The sequence below is a fragment of the Schistocerca americana genome, chromosome 1 (assembly GCF_021461395.2).
Source record: "Schistocerca americana isolate TAMUIC-IGC-003095 chromosome 1, iqSchAmer2.1, whole genome shotgun sequence".
Classification (NCBI taxonomy): domain Eukaryota; kingdom Metazoa; phylum Arthropoda; class Insecta; order Orthoptera; family Acrididae; genus Schistocerca; species Schistocerca americana.
Window position 1 is genome coordinate 171340041 of NC_060119.1, and position 22915 is coordinate 171362955.

The following is a 22915-nucleotide window of genomic DNA, read 5'->3' on the forward strand; positions in this document are numbered from 1 at the left end:
GGAAGAATGAAAAATCGGAGCTGGAGGCTCAGCGTTGGTTCTATCAGCAATAAAATTACTACTTTTCAGACAGTCTTCTTATTTGCTTATGAAAACACAAGCAGGGCGAAAAATGAAACTGGTGTCAGTGAAGTAGCCAGCAACAATATCTATATTCTTTCTTGTCACAAATATTTGGCAGCTGTTTTCCGAATATGTCACAATATTTGAGGATGTGGACAGGGAGGAATCTAAGAGTTCAGCTTCATATATATTATTGATAAATAGTGAAAAGGGGTATGTTTGTGGTGTCTATATTTGCTGTCATTAAGATGCTCTCTTTGTTAGCGGTTATTTATGGAGACACTATCCAGACCTGTGGGATCGTCTTGGATTGCATTTGCATCCGTCTACGTCACATTCATAACCCTGCATGCCCATCAAATTAATTATGTTCAAGTTAGAGAACAGGCTCAACAGTTAAAGTTATTTTACTATTATTACACACGACGGATAACTCGCATGAAAGTTACTTATTCTACAATATGCGTGTGGAGGAAGAGGAAGGGGACGTTAAGGATGGTACATGACTTAAATTCACTGAACTGGTCCTTAATCATTGGCTGTTTCTCAGTTTCAGAATCTCAAATACATACTGCGCACATAAACACTTTGGAGGCATCATAGGGGCCGGATTAGGAAGCGAAGGTGCTGCAACTTGGGGTACATTTTGAACAGAGAAAGGTTAGATAATCACAATATGAATTTATTCAATATACTTATGACAAAAGCACGTTTCTATATATCACCTTCATACATTTACAGTATTGAGAGGTATGTTGTTCAATAGACATTTAAACTCTGTAGTCAAACTTTTTGTGAATGGTCTCGTCATAAGCACTTGGGCAAAGTAATTAGAAAAAACAATTGAGGACTGATAAACTATCACACCCTGGTTGCAGGAAATGGGAAGCTATTTAATAGGAAGATCGAAGAGCATTAAAACCACACGCAGAATCCCGGCTACATTTACTCCACAATTTATTCTTATTTGAATCACCAGAGAACAAATAAGAGCATCAGGGATACACATCATTGGAAGGTGTCTCCACAATAAACGCGCAAAAAGTGGACAAAAATACGTCAATTAGCAATTGGAAGATTTTTTCCTGCATAAATATAAATAGTCATTTTACTCAGTATGTCCGCAGCTCGTGGTCATGTGGTAGCGTTCTCACTTCCTGTGCATGGGGTCCCGGGTTCGATTCCCTGCCTCGAGATGACTGGGTGTTGTTGTGTCGTCTTCATCATCATCATTCATCCCCACTATGGTCGGAGGAAGGCAATGGCATACCACCTCCACTAGGATCTTGCCTAGTACGGCGGTGCGGGTCTCCCGCATCGTCCCCTACACTACTGGAGTATGGGACATCATCCTTACTTAGTATAATACGTCTTAAATAGTGACTGGGCACACGGATCTGAAATGGTGGGACTCAAGACACTTGGTGGGCTAAAGACCCAGATTTGCACTATCTCCATTAAATTCAGTAATGGGGGAACTTAAAGAAATTCAACTCACATGTAGGTATTTGTTGGTTTCTATGTTTACGATCTGCAATTTGAGCATTTTCAGAAGCTCGATGTGGGTTCTTGACAAAACTTACACATCCTCCAGTAAATTCAGAAATGGGAAAAGTATAGAAAATAATTGCACATATGCATGTTAGTTTGGCTCTATGCTTTATGAAGTACGGTTTGATCATCATCATTTAACTATAGCAACTAACTTTCAAGCCCATGGGGAAGTTAACAGCCAAACAGTACCACATCAAGATATTCGAAAATCACGTATCACAAATCAACATAAGCAATACCCAATAATGTAATCCCACTATCAACCGATACGTTAAGGTTATTTGAACTTTATAAGTGGCCCTGCTGTCAGAACCAAATGTATCTTTTCCAGCACACATAGAACACGCGAAATTATGCGATGTGAAATAAGCAAATAAATGGATTACGAAACTCTTGCCTAAAAATCGCGGCTGAAATAAATGAAATTAATCATCATCTAAAAATTTAAGTAGCGGCAAAGCCTTTGTCCAACCACCAGTGAAGCGCTAATAGAAGTGGCCAGTACTTAAGGATTCCAGCGGAAAAAGCAGAATGGCATAAAGTGCCGTTTTATCAGACCACCCACTCTGCGACCAGTGGTGGGGGATGTTACCATTAGCAGCAGATGAACACCAACCGCGTTTCTGTGGTGTGTTGGCCTGACTATCGCCCTCTCACTGACCGAAAAACTCTCTGGTTTCTATGATTTCCATGTACTAAGTTAGGTTGGTAATACAAACCCCCATCTCTGTGAGTTCTTACCTAACTGATTGTATTTTCAAAAACTCTAATGTTGGACTTCACTCACACAGACATTTATAGGGAATAGTGGGACTAATGCAGGCTTTTCAAAGCTGAGTACACAAACAAAACAGCTCCTCCTTTTGCAGAGGCTACCTGTAGCTGAGGCATAATGAAATAACAAACAGACTAAGTACAGACAGCTTGTCAAGGCGCCAGGCGCGCTTAACATTCAGGTATCCCGTTTCAGAACCTCCTGTGTTTCAGAAGACGGCTGCAGGAAAACTACAAGACTTACAAAAGACATTAACACATATCAGTGGACTGCGTATCTCTCTTTTGATTCATAATGAGCGGCATGCTGTAGTTACAGTACGGGCCAGACGTCTTAGAACATGTAGACAAATTATCAACGCTGTATTGTTGCGCGGAAATAGTATGTACCTCCAGATAGGTAACTTAATTAACAGATTCCCAAAACGGGCGTCTGTCACACATTCCCAGACAACTCATGTCCTCAGTGTTAATAAATTACACGCAGATATTGACGTCTGCTGCATCATGAACGGTGCCTATATTGAGCACGTGTAATGAAAGTGAAGAACTTGCTCTGTCGACATGTGGGTCTATTTTCTGTAAGAAAAAAGGTCATGGGACAGTGATATGCACATATACAGATGGAGGTACTATCTTGTACGCGAGGTATAATTGGGCATTGCTTAGCAGAGCTGTCATTTGTACTTAGGTGATTCATATGAAAGGGTTTCAGACGTGATTATGACGCACGATGGTAATTAACAGACTTTGATCGCGGAATGGTAGTTATAGCTAAATGCATGGGACAATCAGTTTTGACAATCGTTAGGGAATTCAGTATTCCGAGATCCATAGTGTCAAGCGTGTGCCGAGAATACCAAATTTCAGGTCTTACATCTCACTACGGACTACGCAGTGGCCGACGGCCTTCGCTTAACGACCAGGAGAAGCAGCATTTGTGTAGAGTCGTCAGTGCTAACAGACAAGCAACACTGTGTGAATAAACGTAGAAATCAATGTGGGAAGTACGACAAATGTATCCGTTAGGACTGGGCGGCGAAATTTGGTGTCAGTGGGCTACGCCGCAAACGACCGACGCGATTGCCTTTGCTAACAGCACGACATGGTCTGCAGCGCCTCTCCTGGGCTCTTCACCATGTAAGTTGGACCCTACACGACTGCCGCCCGCTGTGGCCGAGCAGTTCTAGGCGCTTCAGACCGGAACCGCGCTGCTGCTACGGTCGCAGGTTCGAACCCTGCCTCGGGCATGGATGTGTGTGGTGTTCTTAGGTCAGTTAGGTTTAAGTAGTTCTAATTCTAGGAGACTGATGACCTCAGATGCTAAGTCCCATAGTGCTTAGAGCCATTTGAACCATTTGAACGCTACACGACTGGTAAGATCTGATGGTAGGATTCGAATGTGGCGCAGATCCCACGAAACCATGGGTCCAAGTTGTCAACAAGACACTGCTAGCTGGTGGTGGCTCCATAATAGTGTTGGTTGTGTTCACATGGAAAGCACTAGGCCCGCTGGTCCAACTGAATCGATCATTAACTGGAAATTATTATGTTCTGCTACTTGGAGACCATTGCATCCACTCACACACTTCGAGTTCCCAAATGACGATGGTATATTTATGGGTGACGATGCACCACATTACCGGGCCACAATTGTTCGTAATTAGTTTGAAGAACGAAATTATAATTAAATCAAGACCCTAAGCTGTTGACGGGCGTTGATACATCGATCTGAGCCACCGAGGGCACAGAGGACAGTGCGACTGCAGGGATTTATCCCTTGCACACTACCCGTGAGACCCACATTCCCAACTTTCACACACTGCATTCTTAGTGGCCCTGTCCATTACACTCATTACTCGCGACAGACAATCTTACCAAGTCCCGTAAGAGTTCGGGCAATGCGTGCGCATCCAGCACAGAAGGAGAAGGTCAATGGACGGTTAGCCTTAACTATATATGAAGATGGTATCTGTTCTTTCGGACATGTCCGAAAGAACAGATACCATCGGTGACCTTGCAGCTCTCTTAGAATGAAATGATAATTAAATCAAGACCCGAAGCTGTCGACAGGCGTTGATATACATGACCGAAAGAACAGATACCATCTTCACACATAGTTTAAAGAACATTCTGGATAGCATGAGCGAATGATTTGGTCACCCATATGCCCGACATTGGACATAATCGAGATGTCCGTTCGTGGACAAAACCCTGCACCGGCAACTCTTTTGCAATTATGGATGACTATAGGGGCAGAATGGCTCAGTATTTCAACGGGGGACTTCCAGTGACTTGAGTCCACGCCACGTCGAGCTGCTGCGCTAAGCCGGGAAAAAGGAAGCCCGACACGATATTATGAGGTATCCCATGTCTTTTGTCACCTTAGTGCACAAGTCTTCTTTCTTCACTAATTGAGTCAAAAGTGAGTAAACGAATCTTGCGGGGAAGAAAAGGATGAAAGGAGTAGCTTTGAGGATCATGTTGAACACACAGGAGCTACAAGTATCTCACCATCTGAGCTGTCAGCGCAGAATTTGTGTTCAGGTACCCGTGCATATATCGAGTCGCCGATGCAGTCCTCTCGGCTGATGTGTTTTAACCTCTGCAGTTTCAGAGTGAGATTTTTGTTCGAATCTGGAGCGACCATCTGAAACAAAACAGTATTTCACTGCAGAAATCGATTTGAATTTAGAAATAAAACATGATATAAGACTTAAAATAATGAAGGAGTTATTCTGTGGTTCAAGTCGTAATATCAAAGTAGACGTTTAGTAGTTGACATATTTTTTCACAGTCGCTGGAGCAATGAGAGTACTTAGCGACTGTTGAAAAAACAGCCGTAGGACATATACACACAATAATTAGGCCTATATCGTTTACGTGAATTTTTTCTAGAAATAAGTAACATTTTTTATGCTTAAGAATTATGATGTTTTTGGAGAATGAAAATTTCCGCTATAAAAATCGACGTGTATTCCGCAAACTCCTCCATGAGCAACGGCGCTCAGGTTGGTGCCGTGCTGCTTGAGTTCGGGTAGGCATTTGACACCGTCCCGCATTGCCGTTTAATCAAAAAAATACGAGCTTACGGAGTATCGGAGCAGACCTGCGACAGGATTCAAGACTTCCTTGCAGATCGACGTCAACACGTCGCTCTTAACGGAATAAAATCGACAGATGTAAATGTAATTCCGGAGTCACCAAGGAAATGTAATAGAACCGTTACTGTTTACAGTGTATAAAAATAATCTAGTAAAAACCGTCAGAAGCTCTTTAAATCTATTCGCAGTCGGTGCTTGTTGTCTAATAAGAAAGTAGCAACGCCAGAAGACGGTGCTGATTCGCAGGATAACCTGAAGTGGAGTGATGAACGACAGGCTCTGGCAGTTGAACCTGAATGTAAATAAGTGTAACATACTGCGCATACATAGGTAAAGAATCCACTACTGTCCAGCAATACCATTGATGATAAACTGCAGGAAACAGTATGTACAGTAAAATATGTAGGAGTAACTGTACAGAGCGACCCTAAGTGGGATGACCACATAAAACAAATAGTAGGAGAAGCAGATGTCGGACTGAGATTCATAGGAAGAATCTTAAGGAAATATAATTCATCCATGAAGGAAGTGGTTTGTAAGGCGCTTGTTCGAACGATTCTTGAGTACTGTTCATCAATATTGATTCTTACTAGATAGGACCGATAGAAGAGATAGAGAAGATCGAACGAAGAGCTACCCGTTTCGTCACGGAATCGTTTAGGCGGCGCGAGAGCGTTCCACAGATGATCAACGAACTCCATTAGCAGACGTTACAAGACAGGAGTCGTGCACCATGGAGAGGGTTACTACATATTATTTCCTCTCACACATATCTCGAGAAATGACCATGACGAGAAAATTCGAAAAGTTAGAGCCAATACAGGTGTTTCCAGAAGGAAATTTTCACTCTGCAGCGGAGTGGGCGCTGATATGAAACTTCCTGGCAGATTAAAACTGTGTGCCAGGCCGAGACTCGAACTCGGGATCTTTGCCTTTCGCGGGCAAGTGCTCTACCAACTGAGCTACCCAAGCACGACTCACGCCCCGTCCTCACAGCTTTAATTCCGCCAGTATCTCCTCTCTTACCTTTCAAACTTCGCAGAGGCTCTCATGCATACCTTCAGAACTCAGTTGGTAGAGCACTTGCCCGCGAAAGGCAAAGGTCTCGAGTTCGAGTCTCGGCCCGACACACAATCTGCCAGGAAGTTTCATATCAGCGCACACTCCGCTGCAGAGTGAAAATTTCATTCTGGAAACATCCCCTAGGCTGTGGCTAAGCCATGTCTCCGCAATATCCTTTATTCCACGAGTGCTAGTTCTGCAAGGTATGCAGGAGAGCTTCTGCGAAGTTTGGAAGGTAGGAGACGAGGTACTGGCGGAATTAAAGCTGTGAGGACGGGGCGTGAGTCGTACTTGGGTGGCTCAGTTGGTAGAGTTCTTGCCCGCGAAAGGCAAAGATCCCGAGTTCGAGTCTCGGCCCGACACACAGTTTTAATCCGCCAGGAAGTTCCAATAGAGATGCTTACTGACATTCATTCTTCCCACGCATCTTTCCCGAGTGGAACAAGGGAGGAGATTAGCGTTTAACGTCCCGTCGACAACGAGGTCATTAGAGACGGAGTACATGCTCCGATTAGGAAAGGAAATCGGCCGTGCCCTTTCAAAGGAACCATCCCGGCATTTGCCTGAAGCGATTTCGGGAAATCACGGAAAACCTAAATCTGGATGGCCGGACGCGAGTTTGAAACGTCGTTCTCCCGAACCCGAGTCCAGTGTGCTAGCCAATGCGCCATCTCGCTCGGTTGGAACAAGGTAGGGAGGATCAGTTAGTGGTATCAGAAGTATGCGCTGCTGCACGACCCTAGGTAGCTTGCAGTGTATGACGAAGATCCGTAAATACTAGCCGTTCCTCCTTGGACACCCTGTAGAAATCAGTGGAAGGTGAGAATGACACGGCGTGGCGTACATACATATGAAATGTCCCCGTGCTGCGGTTGGGCGCCGCTGTCGACGCAGATTGGCCGCACAGAGTCCGTAAGGGCCAGCGGCACCTCCATCTCCACCACGGCCAGACTGTGCTCGTAGGCGGCGTAGACTGAAGAGTACGCGTCGTCCACCAGGACACGGGACACCTGTCAGACAAATAAGACAATTTTTGTAGTGTGGGACAAGCAAACTTATTATCTAATTGTTGACAGAATGACAAAAAAAGTGAACAACCCAGAAGACATGATCCGATCTCAATGTAAATTCACTTGGTGCATATACTCACTGTTGGTGAGTATGTAAATCTTTAGAGTTGCAATTCTCCGTGATAGGTAGAATGACCACCAAGAGCATCAGCCTTGTTCGTATATAGTGTTGTTAGTTACGAGAGGTGATATGGTATAACTTATAAGGAGCAAAAAAATTCACTATGAAGGACGCAGAGATGGCACATACTCATTTGAAACACAGGATGAACACCTAACAGGGTTTGAAACGGGCCTCACTGTATGTCTCCATTCATCCAGCTGGTTCAATATTCAGATCTGTGGACCCTTGGAATGGGACACAGTGGCCTGGTGATGAACTGCATGGGAATGTGGTGGCAGACACGCTCATCATCAAGGTTCCAGTCGACTACATTCTCCTAAGTAAATTAGAGTATTATGGTGTCACCGGCAATGCTCCGAAATGGTTTGAGTCTCATCTATCTAACAGGAAACAAAGGGTGTCGTTGAGAAATACCTGTGCAGTAAGCAGTCAGTCTTCATCTGACTGGGAATTAATTACATGTGGTGTTCCTCAAGGTTCCTTTTTGGGTCCATTGCTTTTTCTTGTGTTCATTAATGACCTCTCATCTGTTACATTGCCGGATGTTAAGTTTGTTTTGTTTGCAGATGATACAAACATTGCAATAAGTAGCAAGTCAAGTACAGATTTAGAAATAGCTGCTAATCAAATTTTCACTTACATTAATATGTGTTTTAAAGCTAATTCTTTGTCATTAAACTTTGAGAAGACCCCGTATATGCAGTTCAGAACCTGTAAGACGTTTCTTTCCAACATGAGTATAACATATGAAGACATGCAGATCGAAGAGGTTGACAGTGTTAAATTTCTGGGATTACAACTTGATAATAAATTTTGTTGGGAAGGGCATACCACAGAATTGCTTAAACGCCTAAGCAAGTCTGTATTTGCCGTGAGAATGATGTCATTTGTAGGAGATATAAATATAAAAAAACTTGCATACTTTGCTTGTATTGTATTTATTGTATATTAACCGGGGACCTAGAAACGACAGAGAGGCTCTGTCCCAGCCGCAGCCGCAGTGGTCCACAACCCCACGACGACTACGACAGTCCACTTCACCCCTCCGCCGCCCCACACCGAACCCAGGGTTATTGTGCGGTTCGGCCCCCGATGGACCCCCCATGGAACGTCTCACACCAGACGAGTGTAACCCCTATGTTTGCGTGGTAGAGTAATGGTGGTGTACGCGTACGTGGAGAACTTGTTTGCGCAGCAATCGCCGACATAGTGTAACTGAGGCGGAATAAGGAGAACCAGCCCGCATTCGCCGAGGCAGATGGAAAAACGCCTAAAAACCATCCACAGACTGGTCGGTTCACCGGACCTCGACACAAATGCGCCGGACGGATTCGTGCCGGGGACCAGGCGCTCCTTCCCGCCCGGAAAGCCGTGTGTTAGACCGCACGGCCAACCGGGTGGGCATACTTTGCTTACTTTCATTCTATTAAGTCGTATGGGTCTATATTCTGGGGCAACTCATCAAAACGAGCAAAAGTTTTTAGGGTTCAAAGGCGTGCGATAAGAATCATTTGTGGTGTAAATTCGAGAACATATTTTAGAAACCTGTTCAAGGAACTTTGTATTCCAACCACTGCTTCTCAGTATATTTATTCCTTAATGAAATTTGTTGCAAGTAATACTTCTCCATTTCCAACCAATAGCTCAGTACACAGTATCAATACTAGGAATAAGAAGAATCTACATAACGGCCTAAAACGACTTACCTTGGTCCAAAAATGGATCCAATATTAAGGAACACACATTTTTAATAAATTGCCAGCAACCATTAAAAACTTGGTTTTAGATAAAGCACGGTTTAAACAGAGTTTGAAAGACTTTTTGATAGGCAACTCCCTACTTCATAGATGAATATCTTAACAGAGACTGTCAGACAGCTTAAGTAAAAACATCTGTTAGATTTCAGTTTTCACAACACTTGGTCACAACGCTCAATATTTGGTATTTTGCGTATCATAAATCTATTATATATATAAAACAAAGTCGGGTTTGTTACAACACTTATAACTCGAGATCTGCTGGACCAATTTTCGTGGTTTTTGATTTGTTGGATTTGCCTCCGCCCCGAATAGCAGAATACATCTTAAAAATAATGAAAAATTGACGAATAAAAATTTTCATGGTTTTTGATTTGTTGGATTTGTCTCCGCGCCGAATAGCAGAATACATCTTAAAAATAATGAAAAATTGACGAATACTTGAAAAATGCGTTATTTTCCCTAAAAGTTCTTTAGTTTCGGAGCTGTCAAATTTTTTTGTCAAAATCTGCAAGTAATGATTGACATTTATGCATGCGTTCATGAACTATTTAAAATTGATGAATAAACTATTATGTGTATTTTTTTAAAAAAAAGATTGAAAAATATTACGCGTGCGTTCAGAAATGTGTAATGAATACTTAATCATTTCAATAAATGCTCATTTGTTTATTACATGTCCAACATTTGTTGTCCAATCCTGTCAAATAAACAACTATTTATGTGTGCGTTCAGAAATTTATTTTGTGTAAAATGTCTCGAAAGTTCAGGTAGGTACTGTTATATTTGTTTGTTTTAGACATTAATTTGTGTAAATTATTTACTAAATTAATTAAAGATTTATTCTACAGGTTAACAAAAGTATAAATGTCTTTTCATAGGTTGTCTATGATTTTTCTTGATAAGCTATTGTCTATGTCTCGATTGTTTTATGTGGTTTTGTGCGAGTGCATATTCAGTATCTATATATATAAAAGAAAGTCGTGTTAGTTACACTATTTATAACTCAAGAACGTCTGGACCGATTTGGCTGAAAATTGATGGAGAGGTATCTTAGAACCAGGAGACGGACATAGGATACTTTTTATCCCGTTCGACCGCTATAAAACGTGGTATAACAAAAACGCATCTTTCATGGAATAACAAAAAGCAAATGCCGGCTAAACGTCACCATAAAACGTGGTATAACAAAAACACATCTGACATGGAATAGCAAAACGGAAATGACAGCTAAACGTCTGTGGTTAAGTATCAGTATAGATCATCTATATATATAAAAGAAAGTCGTGTTAGTTACACTATTTATAACTCAAGAACGTCTGGACCGATTTGGCTGACAATTGATGGAGAGGTATCTTAGAACCAGGAGACGGACATAGGATACTTTTTATCCCGTTCGACCGCTATAAAACGTGGTATAACAAAAACGCATCTTTCATGGAATAACAAAAAGCAAATGCCGGCTAAACGTCACCATAAAACGTGGTATAACAAAAACACATCTAACATGGAATAGCAAAACGGAAATGACAGCTAAACGTCTGTGGTTAAGTATCAGTATAGATCATTAATTAAAAATTTAAAGAAATAATTTGTATTTTCTTTGAATCACCATTAACAATGCCGCGACCAAGGCGATCGAATATTTCTCGACAAAGCCGTGATGCAAGAAGGATACAAAACATTGCGAATGAAAGGACTGAAGAAGAACAACAAATTGCCCGTGAAGAGCGCCGCGTTAGTATGGCTCGACATCGTGCTTATCAATCACAAGAGCAAAGTGAGGCAGCCCATGAAACGGCTCGGTCGGCAATGCGAAATCGTCGAGCCAACAACAGAGATCAACATGTAGATAATTTTCGACGCACAAGAAGAGATTTATCACGTGATGATTTGAATCGATTTGCGTTATGCGTTTTGATAAGATTGCAGCACTGATTACTGCTTGCATCCTTGCGTTTGCATTGGGCCGATGGACGTTATTTGCGAGTATTGTGGCGCATTGAAGTTTTCCGGGGAAACGCACGGATTGTGCTGCCTTAGTGGGAAAGTGAAACTGCCATTATTGACTCCGCCACCTGAGCCATTGCGTTCATTGCTTTGTGGCGAAACACCCGAATCACGTCATTTTTTTTTTGCAAACACCCAAAAATACAATGGTTGTTTCCAAATGACCTCATTTGGGGCAGACAGTATCGAAGAACGAGGATTTAATCCGACATTCAAGGTATTTATTTATTTATTTTTGTACTTGCACACAATGAAGTAGAAGAATAACTTACTATACTTATTCGTACGTATTTGCTAACTCTAAAAAAAGTGTTTATAAATAAGTAATATTTTACTTTGTAGATACAAGGAGAGATTCACCATCGAATTCGATCATTGCTACCTCTCGAAGATGCACAGCATAAATTTTTACTCATATACTTCATGGGCAACTTGGAAGAACAACTTGATCGACGTCAAGAGATCAATGCAGCAATGAAAAGAGCAACTCTTCAAGATTTGCAGCAACTACTTCATGAACATCATGCGTTGGTCAGGCAGTTCAGGGGTGCTTTAGAGCGCATGCCAAATAATGACTACAAAGTCATGATCAGACCAGAGATTAAGGCGGAACAGAGTTCGCCGGGTCAGCTAGTTTATTAATAACGCATAACAATGTTTCATTCTGACAGTGTGTTAATTCTGTAAATATTAGCTGCCCCAGTTTACTGCATTGTATTAACTTATTTTCGACTATCTCCTGAGAAATGATCAGGGTAGTAAGTATTATATTCAAATGTTTTACGTTTTTATGTCATACTTTATGACATGTTCCACACCCACGAGAATCACCTCATTTTTTGGTCTATGGAACGAAAACTGAATCTAACCTAATCTAATCACAGTCACAAGAAAGGATTGCCGTATTGTGTACGAACCACATGTTAACATCCTGATATATGTGCCGATATCCAAGAACAAGTGGTAACCCACCTGCAACACACTGTCATCCTGCGCCATTGGTAGAAGACGAGTAGCAGCAGCCGGACTGGGGAATTGCCATCCGATGCGTGGGTTGTTGTTATCATCACAAGGGAAACAGCTGTATTGGGAGTCGTGCTGTGACTGTGAAGTATAGGCTGATCACGAATGGCATCGCATTCTGTTCAACGATTGACTACGGTTCTGCACTACATCGGATGACGGTCGTCGGCGAGTGTGATGGCGACGAGGGCAGAAGTCCCATTCTTCCAAAAATTGCAGTGTTACTACTGTCGTCACGTTGTGGGAAGCCACTCGGTATGACTTCAGTTCGGGGCTGGTAGAGATTGAGGGAACTCTGGAGGCACAACGGTACGACACGGACACCCTGCGTCCTCATGCGTTACCTCATAATTGACGGTGCCATTTTTCAACAATACGTGTCCCTACCCACTGTCTGCGAAATATTGAGAAACTCCCGTGGTCAGTGAGATCCTCAGATCTGTCCCTGATAGAACATGTGTGGGACCATCTCGGACATCAACTCTATCCCAGTGCCAGTCTTCAGGATATCAAGGACCAGTTACAACACTTGTGGACCATCTTGCCTCAGGAGAGGACACATTGGCTTTATGAACCCATCCTAATCGAACCAGTCCATGAGTCTAGGCAAGAGTGGCTGCAGCCTCATATTAAAAAGTGGGCCCATACTGCCAGGTTCTTGACTCGATTTTGTAGTCACATACCCTTCCAGTCCGTGAAGTTTCCTCCTCCTCTGCTGGGTGCTTCACCAATTTTTGTCATAAATGTATGTACGTATATTGAGAGTGAAGGAAGGCTTTAGACAGTCAGTGGTATGTTGTTCACGAAAAGAAACAATTTATTAATATTAAAAGTCTTAGATGTGATTCAAATTTTTATTTCCTGCTTCTTAGAAACAATTTCGTTCCCTCGATTTTTTTAAAGACGTCTCATAGCTGGATATACATTCTTCTGAGACTATTTACAAAGAACATTTCATATTTATTATAGTTTGCAATAACGCTTGACCATTGATAAACCTCTTATAATTATTACCGTTATTATTACTATTTTAGAAACACTATGAAAAAAATCAAAATTTCTTTGAAAAAAAAGAAGGAATTTGTTTTGTCTCTTTTTAAACACCAAAACTTTTACATACTTTATCCGATCGTAGCTTTTCTTTCTACAATTTGGGAAACAAATTTTTTCATGCCACTATCCTTGGCTTGGCTTGATAAACATGTTGTAAGTAGGCTGTTTAGGTTTTTATGTTGGTAATGCCACGTACCATTCTGTATGAAAATCGCTGACTGTGCTGTGTGCAGTCTGTGACTGGTTGGCATTGTTGTAATATTCGCTATTGTAGTGTTGGGCAGTTGGATGTGAACAGCGCTTAGCGTTGTTCGGTTGGAGGTGAGCCGCCAGCAGTGGTGGATGTGGGGAGAGAGATGGCAGAGTTTTGATGATCGGACGAGCTGGACGTGTGTCCGTCAGAAAAAGGAAATTTGCCAAACTGGATGTCACAAATTATACATATATATTATGACTTTTGAACACTATTAAGGTACATACATTGTTCGTTCTCTATCAAAATCTTTCATTTGCTAACTATATGCCTATCAGTAGTTAGTGCCTTCAGTAGTTTGAATCTTTTATTTAGCTGGCAGTAGTGGCGCTCGCTGTATTGCAGTAGCTTGAGTAACGAAGATTTTTGTGAGGTAAGTGATTTGTGAAAGGTATAGGTCAATGTTAGTCAGGGCCATTCTTTTGTAGGGATTTTTGAAAGTCAGATTGCGGTGCGCTAAGAATATTGTGTGTCAGTTTAGTGTTGATCAGAGTAAGTAAAGAGAGAAATGTCTGAGTACGCTCAGTTTTGCTGAGCTGTTTCAAAATCAAATAACGTAAGAAGTTTACCAGCACAGTAATTCATAATTTTTCTAAGGGGATGTTTCAATGTAAAAGGTGTAACTGGATTAGTCTCGACTTGGTCATTGTTGATGTGGGCTAAGTTTTAACTCGTCACAGTGGATTCTCGCAGAGAATGCCAGCGATACCGAAACTGTGATAACCAGAAAAATTAAGTGAATAATTTGCCGAGACAGTTCTTTAACCCCACCACACTCGGAAGCAAGTTGTCTTCAAAAATGGCTCTGAGTACTATGGGACTCAACTGCTGAGGTCATTAGTCCCCTAGAACTTAGAACTAGTTAAACCTAACTAACCTAAGGACATCACAAACATCCATGCCCGAGGCAGGATTCGAACCTGCGACCGTAGCGGTCTTGCGGTTCCAGACTGTAGCGCCTTTAACCGCACGGCCACTTCGGCCGGCAGTTGTCTTCCATGAGAGGATACTTTACAGCTTAGAAGTATATCCATGGGCAATCTGTTCCACTTCACACTTAAATATCCTTCAAAAGAGCAAGCATTGGTGGTGGTAAGCTACATTCCAGGAAAAACCCACGATGACACGACCTACGTCCCTTATCTATGATATCATCACCATCATCGACATCATCACATGACAAGCCACACTTCTTTTCAATAATGTCAGCATGCTCCTTCCCCTCCTTGCTCCACCTCCCCACTCCTTTCCTCTCCAACCAATCACAACGTACTGTTTTAACTACAATTGAAATGAAACAGCCAATCACGGTATACCTGCAAATTATGTAATCCTCACTTGAAAAATGGTGCCACGTTCAAAAAATACGCAATAATTGCATATGGAAAAAAATGTAACCTTCGGCTGAATTGACATCGCGTTCAGTGATATTTGCGAACGCTACAGCATTTCCATTTCGAAGAAATACATAAGCTTCACCTAAATTGTGCAAAAGTGATGCCATGTTCAATGGAATTTGTCAGTACGGTACTGCAGTATTTTACATGTCGAAAAAAATTAACCTTCACTTGGATTGGTGCCATGGTCAAAGACATTACATTGTGTAAATTTGCGCTATTCATCATAAAGACACGCATATATATATATATATATATATATATATATATATATATATATATATATATATATATATATATATATATACAGGGTTATTACAAATGATTGACGCGATTTCACAGCTGTACAATAACTTTATTATTTGAGATATTTTCACAATGCTTTGCACACACATACAAAAACTCAAAAAGTTTTTTTAGGCATTCACAAATGTTCGATATGTGCCCCTTTAGTGATTCGGCAGACATCAAGCCGATAATCAAGTTCCTCCCACACTCGGCGCAGCATGTCCCCATCAATGAGTTCGAAAGCATCGTTGATGCGAGCTCGCCGTTCTGGCAGGTTTCTTGGTAGAGGAGGTTTAAACACTGAATCTTTCACATAACCCCACAGAAAGAAATCGCATGGGGTTAAGTCGGGAGAGCGTGGAGGCCATGACATGAATTGCTGATCATGATCTCCACCACGACCGATCCATCGGTTTTCCAATCTCCTGTTTAAGAAATGCCGAACATCATGATGGAAGTGCGGTGGAGCACCATCCTGTTGAAAGATGAAGTCGGCGCTGTCGGTCTCCAGTTGTGGCATGAGCCAATTTTCCAGCATGTCCAGATACACGTGTCCTGTAACGTTTTTTTCGCAGAAGAAAAAGGGGCCGTAAAATTTAAACCGTGAGATTGCACAAAACACGTTAACTTTTGGTGAATTGCGAATTTGCTGCACGAATGCGTGAGGATTCTCTACCGCCCAGATTCACACATTGTGTCTGTTCACTTCACCATTAAGAAAAAATGTTGCTTCATCACTGAAAACAAGTTTCGCACTGAACGCATCCTCTTACATGAGCTGTTGCAACCACGCCGAAAATTCAAAGCGTTTGACTTTGTCATCGGGTGTCAGGGCTTGTAGCAATTGTAAACGGTAAGGCTTCTGCTTTAGCCTTTTCCGTAAGATTTTCCAAACCGTCGGCTGTGGTACGTTTAGCTCCCTGCTTGCTTTATTCGTCGACTTCCACGGGCTACGCGTGAAACTTCCCCGCACGTGTTCAACCGTTTCTTCGCTCACTGCAGGCCGACCCGTTGATTTCTCCCTTACAGAGGCATCCAGAAGCTTTAAACTGCGCGTACCATCGCCGAATGGAGTTAGCAGTTGGTGGATCTTTGTTGAACTTCGTCCTGAAGTGTCGTTGCACTGTTATGAGTGACTGATGTGAGTGCATTTCAAGCACGGCATACGCTTTCTCGGCTCCTGTCGCTATTTTGTCTCACTGCGCTCTCGAGCGCTCTGGCGGCAGAAACCTGAAGTGCAGCTTCAGCCGAACAAAACTTTATGAGTTTTTCTACGTATCTGTAGTGTGTCGTGACCATATGTCAATGAATGGAGCTACAGTGAATTTATGAAATCGCTTCAATCACTTGTAATAGCCCTATATATATATATATATATATATATATATATATATATATATATATATATATATATATATATATGAGAAACTTGAGGAAAGACATTCAGTGAAGTTGGAACGCAGGAGAGAAAGAGAGAGACAGACAGAGAGAGAGAGAGATTGTTACGTCGGTGCTGGGATGTTCGTTTGTGTGCCCAGGTGGCTGCTAAGGGCTGCTAGTGCTTACTTCTATGAAGGACAAACGATATAGTATATTGCAGATGACATAGGAAGGGGAAAACAAATAAAAATACTCTAAATACAGAAGATACCGTAAAAATGATTATACCCAAAGAAAGGGTAGACGATCACTTGGTTGAACTCACACATTTACATACACCGTTTAGCATAGCGTATTATGTTCACTTCAGGTATGACGAGAGACATTTAGAGTCTTGTAAAAAGAAGTCTCAAACCACTCGAGCCAATTCGCTTAGCTCCACGGGTCTGACTGTCTTTCGTCTCTAACGGAACTGTGTGCATTCAAAACATCTGTAACTCTTTTCTGGACCCAGTCACAGTTTTCCCTGAAATGTTTCAAAGATTTTATCCTTACAGCTCATCAAGTTAGACACATTGATATAAGCCGTTGAACTTTCTGATTTGGATTCGTCTCGTCGACGCCAGATGTTAGCACTCCACAAAGTACATGTTTTTCGTGTATGTGGATTCCAGATATATTATTGAGCTGTCTTTTACAATTACCCTGACGTAGCACATTAGGAGATCCAAACAATGATTATTGCAGTGGATATACCAACTCTTCGGCTGGTCGTAGGAGGATTTACTTCGCACACTTGTTCTGCCCAGACGTACTGGCTGCACCACCAAAACAATGGGCGCGTAGAAACTCAGTTCCTAGTGATAACCTTTAAAGGATGTATTTCTTGGCAGCGTTTGTGTCCTGGAGTCCAGCGGACAGTATAAGCCCAGAAAATATTCTTTTTCCTCGTGCGTCTCTGGGTTGACGCAACACACTGAAAGTGTGAACTGCTCCTGGCTAACTACGTTCATCTTTGAATCTGCCATAATTCCACAATATAGAAAAAATTTTAACTGGCGAGTTCTTGTCACATGTGAGCCATAATTTCGAGTATTTGGTTTTGTACACCTGGCAAGTGTCTCGGCGCTTTAGCCAGATCTTCAGTTGGGGTATACGGTTTTGCCTCTCATCAAATAGTGTTACGAAGCTTCCAGTGACTGTCTCATGACCTCACAAATTCAGAAACCTGAATGAAACGATTGTTGCAACTAACGCGATTCTAACTTTCTCCTTATCGGCCAACAGATATCGCGCGAGTTTTCCGACATCTTGCGGAATAACTGCGACTCTCCTCACGATTTTGAACTTTTCTGTATCTTCTTTCTAGGTACAGAGATCTCCTTTAGAAAAGCCGTTTCTCTCCGTGGTCTTATATTGCTAACGATGTGGATAGACCTAATGCATTCATATCAGAGAACATTGTCTCTCTTTTCTTCATAACGTAGCCAAAGATAAGACACAACCCATTCCACTTTACAAACTCTTCCATTCCTTCGCTGAAGCTTATGACAGGACAGAACGTAGTATGAGTTATAGAAGTTTTAAAGTTGTCTGACATATAAGGGAGCGACAGTTTGATTCAGTTAAAAACAAAACTTTTTGCTAACCAAAACACTAACTTATATTTGCGGATTTCATTGAAGGTTCTGCCTATAGATCGTGTACATCTCTAGGTCAATTTCGGGGGCAGCAGATACCGTATCTCCTAACCCGCGCCGCCCAAGACGTTGAAGTTGGCGGGTGGGGGGGGGGGGGGGGGGGTGCCGTGTCAAGACATGAATAATTCCTAAGAGGAGCGTCTCAAACGTAACGGCTGATCAACTAGCAGACATGACCATAGTGGTCAGAATGCGCATGTGCTGTATCTCGCACAGATCGTATGCTAATTTCTCGTTGTGAGACAGCGAGTTAGAATGGTTGAGAGAAGACTCTCCCACCGCGTTTTAAGTACGTGACCAGAGGGATTCTTGGCAAATTTTTTTCATGCAAAGAGTATTAACAAAAATCGTTGCAATTGTGTAATACACGCGACTGAAAGCAAACATATTAAAAAATAAATTAAAAAAACCAGAATCTGCAGGTTAACATAAGTCAGGAAGAAGGTGTGGTCTTGCTGTAGTTCATAGAACCTGGAATATCAACATTACCTGGATGAACATTCACAACCAGTGACCCAAAAATCTGAGATTTTGAATTCAAAATCAGAGTTCCGCCGTCCCACTAAAGAGTGAGCTCCTTACTCCGTATGATAAAGCCTGACTTCGTATTGGAGTCTCGTAAAGCATGGTGGATAACGGCAGAACGCTACCAAACCTTAGATATACCCGAACGACCTGAAATGCGGACCGCAAGATTTTTGTGCAGCCCATGATAACGAAAAGTTCTGCCGTTGCCTCTAAGTACTTGGCCGTACAGTCGTGTGTCTATAAAAAATTGATACCACAAGAGATCACCTTGGAGAACTGTTCGGAATTGCGATCGTTCCAGTTGTAAATTAGTACCACAATATTTCAAATACCAGGGAATGCATTATTAGAGGTAAGACAGTCCTTAAGGCCGGTAAACCGAAATTTATTAGAATAAGTGACATTTGAAACATGTTACCAATCGATTAGAATCAACTGAAGTATCTGAGACATACAATAAACTATCATGTGGAACGTTCAATATTCTCAGTCAAAACCAATTTTTTGTGAATAAGATAGTCGCATGAGTACACGTATCTGGACTCCCGAGTTTCTGTGCTAATTCGAAGTAGTTCTGCCTTTAAAAAGTCTTCCGGCCGCTCGTTAATCGTCATTCGGTTAGTGAGCGGTTTTACACAAACCAAGTAATGAATTAAAAACGTAGAAGACCACGTGTAACCGTGCCATGTGCCTCAACATCAATAATTTTTCATTAACCGGCTTTTTTCAGCACCTTGTGAGAGCGATTTTGAAAGAGGTATTTTGTCCCGTCTTTTCCTGTTCGGGCATATGTCAGCTTTTCCATCGATAAGGCGCTACAAAGTAACATTACTAATTTCTCTGTGGTCATGAGGACACGTGGATCTATGTGCAATTCGAAAGTCATATATCGCCTTTGTTAGCTAGCAGAGATATTTAATGTAGCCACTAACAATTAGCCGTGCACATGTTTGAACGTTAAACGACATGACGAAATGTTGGTTTCTGGACCTGGTTTCAAACCTAGCACCTGTAGTTATCGCTAGCCCATGAGAGAGATTTATGCAAGTTTCAACTTGAAATGAAATGATGAAAATTTTTGTGCCGGACCAGAATACGTATGCAGTGTACTTTTGAGAGACACCTAGAGAAGTTAGCAAATTTGGCTAAAACAGTGGACCTAAATCGTTGTGGGAGGGACAAATCCTGCGAAAGAAGAGATCCGAGTTCGAATGCCAGTTTGGCACCAAAATTTTCAATATCCCAAGTTAAAATAAAATAAGAAATCAGTGCCTGTGGCTTTATACGACGATTAGCTGATAAAACAGAAAAAAAGTTATTTTAAGTTTTTGTAATGCGGGTCCACAGCCTTTTTAAATTCTTCACATGACATAATTTTCACTTCTAGCTGTAAGAGTTTTGTGGCGGTGTTCGTAGCGACAAGCAATTCGCTGTAGAAACGGCTTACGAAGTCACAGCCACACTTTTAATAGCGGGCCGACCGGTCCGCTGGAACAGTGAACAGAAAGATGAAAACCCAAACACTCTGATTAAATAAAAGTCGGTACTTAGCTTTATTAACGAAGATACAGCAACACAGTAGTGAACTCCGTGTCTACAGAGATCTGTCTAGTTCGAGTCGGAGCGGCTAGGTCAGCGTCGGCTGACGACAAACAACAACTCTGCTGCGATGAACACACAACTGACTAGCAAGTACACAATTCGGTGGCGAGTATACAACTGAGCGGCGAATACAGAACTGTCCTAGCGCTCGCGACTCCAGCGCTTAAGAAGCCAGAAGCCAGCGGTGGCGCGCGCAGACTTGCGGCGATTTCCTGTCTCGCTGGCGCTGCTTATGCGGACGGCGTCCGGACTTTGATGCTGCCAACCTTTTTTGGCAGCGGGCTCGGGTGGCATTACTGGCTAGGATATAACAAAGAGTTCTTAATGCGTTGTTGCGGTTTTGGCTTTCGTGCTATTATGCAGCATAAGATGAGTTTAAAAATAAAATAACAATTTCCATCTACGACTGTGTCATTCCTGATGGTAGTAGAGTCGGTGGCTGTCATTAAGGGCACGAGTAACATGATATACATTTGTACTATTCAGACTGCACGCAAATAACACACACATATTGCTGTGAGAATCAAAGCGTATAAGACCAAATGACAACGTTACGGACAGCAACTGTCGTCTACAGCTAACTACTAAACTGCATACTTCCGATATGCCACATATCTATCGCCATGCGACAGTTCAGTGCAATTTTAGAGATGCCTTCCACAACATTTTTTTTTCACGTAGAACAAACCGCCGATATTCAATTTAATAGTTCATCGTTTACGATAATTTTCTGGAGATCGCATTAAAAACCACTTACAAATTAATCGGCTCTCTATGAACCGGTTAACGATCAGCGAGCTGTTGATTTCCCATCCATGCTACTGGTGTAAGCACAGAACACCAGATTATGAGAAGCGCAAGGTCCTTGTTAGGATAAGGAAGCAGAGAAAGATTGCAGCGCTCTTAGTGGCCTGGCAGTGAACTTCGAAAACAGGAAAATTGGCGTTTTTGTTCAAAAAATGGTTCAAATGGCTCTGAGCACTATGGGACTCAACATCTTAGGTCATAAGTCCCCTAGAACTTAGAACTACTTAAACCTAACTAACCTAAGGACATCACACACACACCCATGCCCGAGGCAGGATTCGAACCTGCGACCGTAGCAGTCCCGCGGTTCCGGACTGCAGCGCCAGAACCGCTAGACCACCGCGGCCGGCTCGCGTTTTTGTTAGTCTGCGTATTCTAGAAGACTCGATCAAAAACTAAGATTAACTTCTCTTAGTTGGGGTTAAAAGTCACGTAACTTTTTTAAAAAGACATCATATTTGCATTTTCACAGTAAATTATTTATTTGTAAAACCCAGTTTTGAATATCGGCCATGTAGCTATTATCAACTGGAAATAATTTTGCTTTAACTATGTCAGAACCTAAAAAATCATCTGACATGACACAGAACCTGGCTTCATTGTATTGTGTTCCTGATTACGGTTTTCCTGTGAGTATTGCACTCTTTGAATTACATTGTAAATATGTTGCTCGTATTCTGCTTAATTTTTGCTCAGATCCGTAATATTGAATGGGATACATGATATCCTTTTTTGTTTCCTACGAAACAGAAACTGTCTCGTCGCATGTGGACTCATGTCTATTTGTTAGTACTTGTGAATCCGTCTGTGAACAGCCCGATTTAAATGTATAGTATGTTGCTCCTACTCTCCGTACCCTTCTTTTTGCATCTGTTTTTTCGTACCTTCTCGGATTTAATGAGGGACTCCAAAATTTTCCTTGAAGAGGGTGATTTTAGTACACGGATTTCTGCTAAAATGTATTCTTTGTAGTGTTTGTTAATAATGTATGGATACATTTGCATAACTACAGTTACATTTTTATCATTTGCAAGGAAGAATGTTCTAGTCGCTAAGACTACGAACATACTTATCTACCTCTATATCCATTCTCTGCAAGCCGTTGTGAAATGCATGGCACTCAGTGGCAAGAAGCAAAGCCATTAAAAATAAAATTACATAGTTTTTCCGTCACAAGATGTAATAAAGATGAATACCAATTCTGTGAAAAACTGCTAGCATAGAGTTCTCCATTAAATATGGAAAAGTTCACAACACAGATGCTAACAAAAATGAAGTAAAATACAAGCAATATATTTACAATTCTTTTAAACCGAGCAGTTCACACACGTGTCGTTAGCAGTATCAAATATACATAAGTCCACAG

At 41.8% G+C, this 22915-nt stretch overlaps 1 protein-coding gene across 1 annotated transcript in view; it reads right to left on the reverse strand.

Annotated features, from left to right (window-relative positions):
* LOC124613163 overlaps window positions 1-22915 on the reverse strand; it is a 113254-nt gene that overhangs the window by 47375 nt on the left and 42964 nt on the right. The window contains exons 4-5 of the mRNA XM_047141832.1: window positions 7406-7567; window positions 4906-5041 (exon numbers count right to left, since the gene is read on the reverse strand). Of these exons, the coding sequence (XP_046997788.1) occupies window positions 4906-5041; window positions 7406-7567 (298 nt within the window). The remainder of the gene's footprint in view (window positions 1-4905; window positions 5042-7405; window positions 7568-22915) is intronic.